Below are 9,048 nucleotides of genomic sequence, written 5' to 3'. Positions count from 1 at the left end.
CAAACTAGCCTTTTTTAAAAAGAAATTTTTGAAACAGCCAAAAGAATTGAAAGAAAAGGAAACATTTTCTTTTCTTAAAAAAGATACAAAATCCTAAATAAAATAAAATAAAATAAAAAAAACAAATTGACATTTTTTTCCTTTAAAAATTGCCCCCAAAAAGAAAATTCTTTGAAAATCAACAACAAAATTAAAGACACCCCCCCTTTGTTTTCTTTAAAGACTGGCAGTAAAATAAATACAAATACAGCTATTTCAAGTTGCATGCCCCTCCACTAAACCAAAGTTTAAACAAAAGTCCGTCCCCAGTGCTTAAAAAATTATTTGACATGCCTTTAATTAAATGAATATAAAAATGCGATATATACTAATAAAAAAAGAAGCGATAAAGAGTATTGATGGTCGTTTCAGAGCATTTTTCATCTTTAAAATTTCACCTAAAGTCCTGGAAGTCTGTAAAAAATCCTAAAAAGGTATTGTTAAAATTATGTTGAAAAAAGTGTTTAAGAAAAAAAATGTTTTGCACTTTTATTCAAATTAATCACAGCAAAATAAGGTTTCCTCTTTGTTTATGAGCATCCATATCTTTAGATTTGTATTTCTTTAGTTTTAAAAGCACAAAATCATCTGACTTTGTGTCCCTAGATTCTCTTTGAAGTCGTTTCAGGCAGACGGAGGGAGAATAATCAGCGGACAGCGGTCGATAGAGCCGCCGCTCGCCGTCTTTCAGAGCACACTGAGATGTTGACTCAAGGTGTTGCAGCATCTCGGGAATGCTATTGAAGCTTTAGATGAGAAGTCACTGTTTGCCTGCAGGATTTCAAGAGTTTCTGTGTGACAAACAGCCCTGAAAAGTGGCGTCATGTTAACTGGAAATGCAGATTTCTAGATATATATTTAATTTTGGTCCTGTATTTCTGGTGCTTGGTTTGATCTAGAGCCTTCACAGTAAAGATGTAGTGAAACACTAAAATTTCCTGAAAGTTCAATTAAGAAACGTTTGATAAATAAAGAGAGACGGGGTAGAAGAAAGATGTTGCTGTTGCTGTCAAGCTGTTTACATTCAACTCTCTCTTCATTTGTTACCACTGCTCTCCATCCCTTCTCTGGTGGTTTTATTGATGGGATTTCTGGGAAATGTAGGCAACATCAAAAATGTATTGAGATTGAAAGGCAAGTTCAGGAAATGTGAATTTTGATTTTCAAATGATTACCAAAATGTTCTGAATGTTTCTCTTGAGGTTTTGGTTTTTCTAGGCCTGGATGCTCAAGGGGTCCTTGAGTGGAAGCACCGGAGCAGGACTCACGCCAGAGTTCCCCAAAGTGACCATTCCCTGTGTGTAAAAGTGGCCATATAGTGCCTTCTTCCAGGTGGTCATGAATAAACTGAGGGATAGTTTGATGTCACTGTAAGACTTCTGCACAGTTTGCAAGGTTTGTACGATCAGGGAAAACCCGAAAACACCTTAGAAAGGTTCATTTTCTTTCAAAATCACCCAAAAGAAAAAAAAATCCAACATCTTTTCTTTCAAGATCACCAAAATTTGAAAGGAAAAAAAATCTTTCTTTAAACAAAGTGAATGCAAAAAAAGAAAAAAAAAATTATATTACAAAAAGCCATTTTATTTTAGAGAATCACTTAAGTGTTAAAAACAACAAACAAGAAAGAGAAAAAATGTTTTTTTCTCCCTGAAAGAATCACAAAAATATGTCCTCTAAAAAAATGTAAGACAAAAAGTAAAAAAATAAAGAAATAAATGAATAAATACATTGCTAAAAATTTGGGAAAAAAAAATTGAATGAAAAAATAAAACCGCCAGCTGGTTTTCTTAAAAAGGGGTATTGGGGGTTGTAACAGATAATGTATGGCCTTTACAAATTGCCTCTAAGTCCTGGAAAAGTCTTGAAAAAGTCCTGGAATTTTATTGATTATACTGAGTCTGAACCCTGAGTTAGTTGCCTCCTGCACAGACTGTTATGTCAGTGAGGAGACCTGAGAGGCGCGCGCACCTGCTCAGCGTCTGAACTTGAAGACGGGGGTCCAAAGGGCAACAGTGAGCGCGCGCCAGCCCGTCCGGTCTCGTGGCTCGGTGTTTGTCTGACAGTAAACAGCTGCAGGCGGCCGCGGGGCCCGTGCCGCCCGGTGGGAGGAGAGGACGCGGCGGAGGGAGGTCCGGCTGGGCGCGGCCTTCTTCTTCTCCCGCGACTCCTCATCTGGAGTGGAGCAGCAGCTCTGTGCGCCACAGGGACGCATTCAGAACAAACCCGCTGCGGGGACACCCTCTGACCGCCGTGCCCAACCGGCGCAGCCAGACTGCGCACCGCGCGCCTCCGTGTCTGTCTGCAGCGCTTTTTCTCACAGCTCCGACACAGAGGCACAGCTTTGAACCCGCGTGCCAAAATAAACTCACCTCGCCTATATATGCCCCTGCCTCCGCGTGCGCTCAGGAGCAGCTCTGGTCTCCGGCGGCGCACTGCATGGCCACTTTTACGCGCGGGGAATGGACTCTTTTGGGGACTCTGGAGTGAGTCCTGCTCCGGCGCCTCCGATCGAAGATTAAAAAGTTTGGAGACGCGCATCTGAGGAGACACAGCGGGGATCATTTTGGCCACGCGCCGGGGGGTTTCACACCGGCCCCGGGGCGGGATGCTGCTCCCGACGCTGGTGACATGCCTCGCCGGATGCGCCTTCCTCCTGTCGCCGGTGAGCGAGGGCTGCGGGCCGGGCAGAGGCTACGGAAAGAGGCGGCCGCCGCGGAAGCTCGCGCCGCTCGCTTACAAGCAGTTCAGCCCCAACGTGGCCGAAAAGACTCTGGGTGCCAGCGGGAGATACGAGGGGAAAATTACGCGGAACTCTGACCGCTTCAAGGAGCTCACCCCGAACTACAACCCCGACATCATCTTCAAGGATGAGGAGAACACAGGTGCAGACCGCATGATGACGCAGGTAACCCTCGCGGATACGTTTTTCACTTAAAAATCTGCTCATTCAGGAGGCATTTCACTGAGTGCACTTTGGTCAGTCTTTACGCGTGGACACTTATCTTTTTCCGCGTTTCTTGTTGACCCAATGCGCAAAAAATCAGCCTTAACAAACAAAACACTTTCACATTTTTTTCTTAACAGTTTGGATAAAATCTGCCAAAATATGTTTTTCATGCCACTTCTTTTAACTGTTCAACACTCTTAAAATTTTGGACGGTTTTGAAGTGGATTACAAAATCTCAGTCTCTTTGCGCAACTCTTTTCTCAGTCAATTCTTGCAAAGCCCTGCAGATGTTGACACAAGTTTGTCCTGGAAGTTCGAAACTCCTCTCCTGCAGTGGTGGAAAAAGGTTTCAGATCCTTTACTTAAGTAAAAGTACAAATTACAGTATGTGAAAATACTCTGTTACAAGTAAAAGTCCTGCATTGAACATGTAACTTAAGTAAAAGTAAGTATAATCAGGAAATTGTACTTAAAGTATTAAAGGTAAAAGTACTCAATGCCAAATAAACAAAAAAAAACAAACAAACAAACAAACAAAAAAACAAAAACAGGAAAAAGTCCACACCAAAACTTAAAATAATTATTTAAACAGAAAAAGTATCTCAAAATATATATAAAAAAACAACAGAAAAAGACAACCAAAAATTCATAATAAAAAAACTTAAAAAGGAGGAACATAGGAAAACCCTGAAAAGTATTTTAACAAGTAGGAAACAAACAAAAACACCTCAAAATTCATTAAAAAAAAAAAAAACAGAAAAAGGGCACATTAAAAGAAAACAGTCTCCAAACTAAATTATCAAATAATCAAATAAAACCTCAAAATTATAGAGGAAATAACCAAAGACACTCAAAATGATTAGATTTTTTTTTTTTTAAAAATCTAAGAATTATTGGCAAAAAAAAAAAAAAAAAATCCTTAAAATATGTTAAGATGGAGGGGGGGGATGCCAACCCAAAAACCTCAAAATAATTTTACAAATTTAGGAAAAATTTAAAATGTTTATCAAAACAGTTGGCAAATAATTTTATGTCAATCAACTGATTGATAAATTAACTAACTGCTGCAGCTGCACTTGTATAAACGGTTTGGTGATTTAATTATATCAAAACGTCATATTCTATAAACTTTGTTGTGCAATCTTAATTTACAGAGTAACTAAAGCGTCAGATAAGTGAAGTAAATCGCACAATACACCAGGTACTTGTACTTTAAGTATTTCCTTAAGTTCAGTACTTGAGTAAATGTACTTAGTTACTCTCCAGCTGTGCTCTCGTGCTCCACGCGGACTCTCAGAGGTTCACTGTGGGCAGCTCGTGCGTAAAAGAGGGCAACCCCGTCTAAAAATGTATGGAAAGGCGGTCGCTCTTAATTAAAACACTCTGTCCTCTGTTTCACATCGTGTTTTTGGTGGAAAAACAGCCAAAAGTCGTCTTTGGGCAGTGGATGTTGACCGTTTTTAGCCCGGCCGGTCGGAGTTAACAGTCGCCTTTTGGACTGTCAGAAATTTTTACGACTCCGTCATTGATGTGGCCCCCGGCTGGAATTTATTTGACTCCCAATTTCCCCGGGAATAAAGTATTTATATCTGGCTCTGGTGACCGCGGGCTTCCTCTCCGCGAGCTGCGCTTATGTCCACAGACCCACGTGGGGAGTGAAAGCGTCCGGAGCTGTCACCTCGCTGCGCGCGCTGCAAGAAATATCATGCACAGAGGTAACGGAGCAAATATTTGAAATTAAGTCTTTAATATGGAGAAGATTCATTTGTACTCAACGCAAAAAAGAGTTTTGAGTTCCCAAATGAACCCATTTTAGTGGATTTCAGGCTTCCTGCAGTCATGAAAAACCTGGGAAACTCAGGTAATTTTGCAAATAGCATTTTCCAGGCCTGGGGAAAAAGTATTGGAAAACCTGATTCACCCTGAAAGGGAAAAATCTGAAAATCCAATGATAATTTCTGTTTTTACGGTTACTGACTGTGATAAATTGTGTCATTTTTGGTGATTTTTTTCAGAAAACATGTTTTCTTTCAACAATTTAAAAAACGTTGGCTTGGAAGGCAAGTTTTCTTTAAAACTCCCAAAACCACCTTTTCTGTCAAAATCACAACAAGACTTAAGAAAAAATGTTAAGAAAATGCATGTTTTTTTTTTTGTTTTTTTTTAAAATCTGCGCTTAAATAAATACAAAATACAACCATTTTAAGTTGTATGCTCCTCACCTAAAGCACAAAAAATCCTTTAAAAATCACCAAAATGGTTTAAAAAATTGAAAAATAACCAAAAAAAAAAAAAAAAAAAATAAATACATTTTTTAAAAAAAGGAAAAATAAGACGGCAAAAGATTTCAATAAATATATGCCTTCCAAACCCATAGCCCTGTGTGTTTAGAGGGCATGTTTTTCTTTAAAGATTAAAAAAAATTGGGGGTAAAAAAAATCTGTAAGACATTTTAGAGAAATAAAAAAAATCTGTAAGACATTTTAGAGAAATAAAAACGCCCAAAAATTAAAAGAAAAAACCCCAATAAATTAAAGGAAAACATTTTTGGCAATTGAAAAAAAAAAAAACCAATTCCCTCCAAAAAAGTTATTATAACTTATAACTTATAACGCACCCAAAGTTTTTTGAAAATCACCAAAAACTTTCAGGAAAAAAATGCCCCAAAAAATTAAACAAAAATAAAACAATATAAAAAAAGAAAGAAAGAAAGCATGCCTGAGAGTTTTCTTTAAAAATACACTGGAAAATGTATACACGATATAACCATTTACAGTTGGATGCCCCTCCCATCAGCCAAAATTATAAACATAATTCCCTCCCTCTCATAAATAATTAACAGTCCCTACTAATGATTTTTAAAAAGCCCTGCATCTAATAACCTGGGTATACTTGTACTTGACTTAATGTAATTAGATTATTTTTGTTTGTTTCGACTCAGTCATAAGTACTTATAACTACTAATGTTTTTAACTCCACATTTCAAAAAGAAAGTTTAAAAAAAAAGTTTTTTCCGTGTAAATAAGGTGCCAGAGCGCATAAAAAGCATCAAAATAGAGCATGTTCATCAAAAGGAGGACCCCCCCCCCACCCCCCCACCAGGTGTCTTTAAATCCTAGAAACGCCCCTGCCATGAAGATCTCCTTTTTTGGGGCCAAACGTCTCCTGACTTGACACTTTTTGCAGCGCGCGACGGGAGCCGCGCGGCGCGCAGACCTGCGCACAATTTATGGGCTCCCAGCCGCAGAGACAGCCTCCTGTTTGTCTTTTACTATTCCGTGTTACTTTTTTGTTTGTTTTCGCAGCGCACATGTGCAAAAATAGCTCACTTCACTTGTGCTGAAGCCTTAATTATACGGATTTTTTTTCTCCCCTCGCCTCTTTATTTTTTATTCGCTCTTTCCTGGGCGCTCGTGCTGCATACAGGCGCGACTGTTCAGGGGCGAAACCACTGCAAGAAGTGTCAGTGTGGTATTTTTCATCACGGTCATTTTGTTTTCAGTGTGCACCCCGCTGGAATGTAACTAAGTACGTTTACAAGTGCTTAAGTACAAGTTTCAGGTACTTGTACTTTACTTGAGTATTTTCTTTTCATGCCACTTTACACTGTCACTCCACAACATTTCAGAAGGAAATATTGTACTTTTTTTACTTTGCTACATTTATCTGACAGTATTAATTACTTTACAGATAAAGATTTTTGCATCAAAACAGAACAAGAGGTTATAAAATATGCTACTTTGAAATAATTAAATGACCAAATAATTTATACAAGAACAGCTGCAATGATTAGTTGACTAATTAGTCATTTTAATAATTAATCAGTTGACAGACAATTACTTGAAAACTGCTATGACAAACTTTTTTGAAATGCCATTTTCTAAAATATTTTTGTAGCTTTCCCCCCAAATTTTAATTTTGATGATTTAGAGTTTGGGGTTTCTTCTTTCTGTTTTTTTTTTTTTTTGTTTTTTTTTTAAAATTCAGAATTTTGGGGTGTATTTTCTTCAGTTTCTCATTAAACTCTTTTTTTTGCTATTTCAAAAAAAGTGTTTTTTTTCTATTTCCTTTTCTAATAATTTTGAGTTTTGTGGTATTTTTAAATATATTTTATTAATTTTTTCAATTCTCTTTACACACATCACGAGTTTTGATTTGTCCTTTTCTGTTTTTATCTTCTTTTTTTAAAAAAGATATTTGAATGTTTTGGTGTATTTATTTATTTTACGATTTTCTACTGCATATAGTACTTTTTACGTTTAACAGTTTCAACACATTTTTCTAAAGAACTTACTTCCTTTTACTCCGGTAGCATTTTCAATGCAGGACTTTTACTGGTAACAGAGTATTTAGTAGTACTTTTACTCAAGTGAAAGATCCCATACCACCTCCAACACTGAGTGTGCATAATATAGATGCAAAAAGTGCACGTTTATTTCTAAACAGTTTCTTGCGGAAAGTTAAAGTTGCTCCAAAAAGGCAGATCACCACTTTGAGAAAAACAATCTTCTTGCGTCTGAATCAAGAGGAGACACTTTGGTTTTTGCATCTCATGAAAACAAGACTTTGAGGCGCCACATGCGACCACGCGACCCTTTCAGAGGGCCACTTTTTGCAGCGTGAAGGTGTGCACAGGCGCGTGTTGTCAGCTCGCGCGGCCAATGTTTGTGCAGCCAGCGGTTTAGTGCTCCAACCGCTCGACAGAAACCCCCGTCGATCCTATACCTTGAAAGGAAAACCAACAAAATGTATCGTCTGATTTATGAAGTCCAGCTCGTTGCCGCGACCGCAGAGAAAACACAAGACGTTAAAATCACCAGCGGACACCGTGAAAAGGCATCTGTGGCCCCCGAGACACGAGCTATTCTTATCTCAGCCGACACGAGACACGCCTTTATATGTTTAATCCCACTTTTCACTCGGGAAGCGCTTTCAGAGGCTGCAGGGGAACACAAGAAGGCCTGTAGCTGTGAGACTCAACCTGCGGCCCGCGGGCCACATCTGGCCCCTGACAGAGTGCTAAGTGGCCCCCCAAAGTGATTGACACTGAATAATTTTTGTACTTTTAGTATCCATAAGGTGTCAGAGTGCATAAAACAGCATCAAAATAGCACTTGTTCATGAAAAAAAAGTGCCAGCGGAGGATCCTCCACACCCCCCGACAGAGTGTCCGAAATAATGTACTAAAATCCTCAAAATGCCAAAAATTCTTGAAACATCCTAAAATCTGAGAAATAACCTAAAATCCTAAAAATGTCCTGAAATCCTGGAAACATTCTTGAATCTGAGAAATGTCCAAAAATATAAACACCTTAAAATCCTCGAAATGTCCTAAAATTCTAGAATCATCCTAAAATCCGAGTAATGTCCTAAAATCTGTGTAACGTCCTTAAATCCTAGAAATGTTTATTAAAAACCCATAACTGTATTTTTTGCAACATTTTAGGCCCTAAATGCTGATGGTTTTCCAGCTGTGATTCTGTCCTCAAAACTATGTATTTTAACTATGTATTAAAACCTGATCTTTTCCTATTTTTTTAGACAAATTCTTCCTTCTAATTCATGAAAATCTCACCAGTTGTATCTGAGAGGTTAAATTTGGGCCCCCAGCCGCCCTGACAATGCTCCCTGGGTGTGGATTAGATTAACGGAGCCGGCTGGAGGATTTATTTGCGGCAGCTGGAGGGAGTTGAATGAGTCCTTCAATCGGCCCTCTCACCTTCTGTTTGCTCACCCTGACCAGACTCCAGGTTTAGAGGGACCCTGAGGACCTCTTGTTCATGAGGGCCCCCCTCCCCGCCGTCACCCCTCCATCCATCCCCAACATAGCCTCGCTGCGCTCACCACAGAGAGCAAACATCAGGCCGGGACAGCAGGGGTGCATTGTGGGACGGCTGGAGCCACAGTGAAGGGTGGGGGGTACTAGTGAAGTACTTTTTTACTTCATTACATTGATCTGAACACTTTAGTTCCTTACAAATTAAGATTTCTGCATCAAAACAGAACAAGAGTTTATAAAATATGATGTTTTGTTATAAATAAAATTACCAAACTGAATA

The 9,048-nt window shown here is 38.8% G+C and overlaps 1 protein-coding gene across 1 annotated transcript; it reads left to right on the top strand.

Annotated features, from left to right (window-relative positions):
• The first annotated feature begins 2,609 nt into the window (after positions 1-2,609).
• Positions 2,610-3,174, top strand: LOC121964513 (indian hedgehog B protein-like). The gene has a single exon (XM_042514717.1). The coding sequence runs from the start codon at positions 2,648-2,650 to the stop codon at positions 2,975-2,977; it is 330 nt and encodes a 109-aa protein (XP_042370651.1). The 5' UTR covers positions 2,610-2,647; the 3' UTR covers positions 2,978-3,174.
• Positions 3,175-9,048: the final 5,874 nt, after the last annotated feature.

The sequence above is a fragment of the Plectropomus leopardus genome, unplaced genomic scaffold (assembly GCF_008729295.1).
Source record: "Plectropomus leopardus isolate mb unplaced genomic scaffold, YSFRI_Pleo_2.0 unplaced_scaffold1582, whole genome shotgun sequence".
NCBI classification, from domain to species: Eukaryota; Metazoa; Chordata; class Actinopteri; order Perciformes; family Serranidae; genus Plectropomus; species Plectropomus leopardus.
This window is presented reverse-complemented; position numbering and strand designations above follow the sequence as displayed.

What these genes read in the sequence shown, in the direction of transcription:
- LOC121964513 (XM_042514717.1), top strand. Translation starts at nt 2,648, where the DNA reads ATGCTGCTCCCGACGCTGGTGACATGCCTCGCCGGATGCGCCTTCCTC.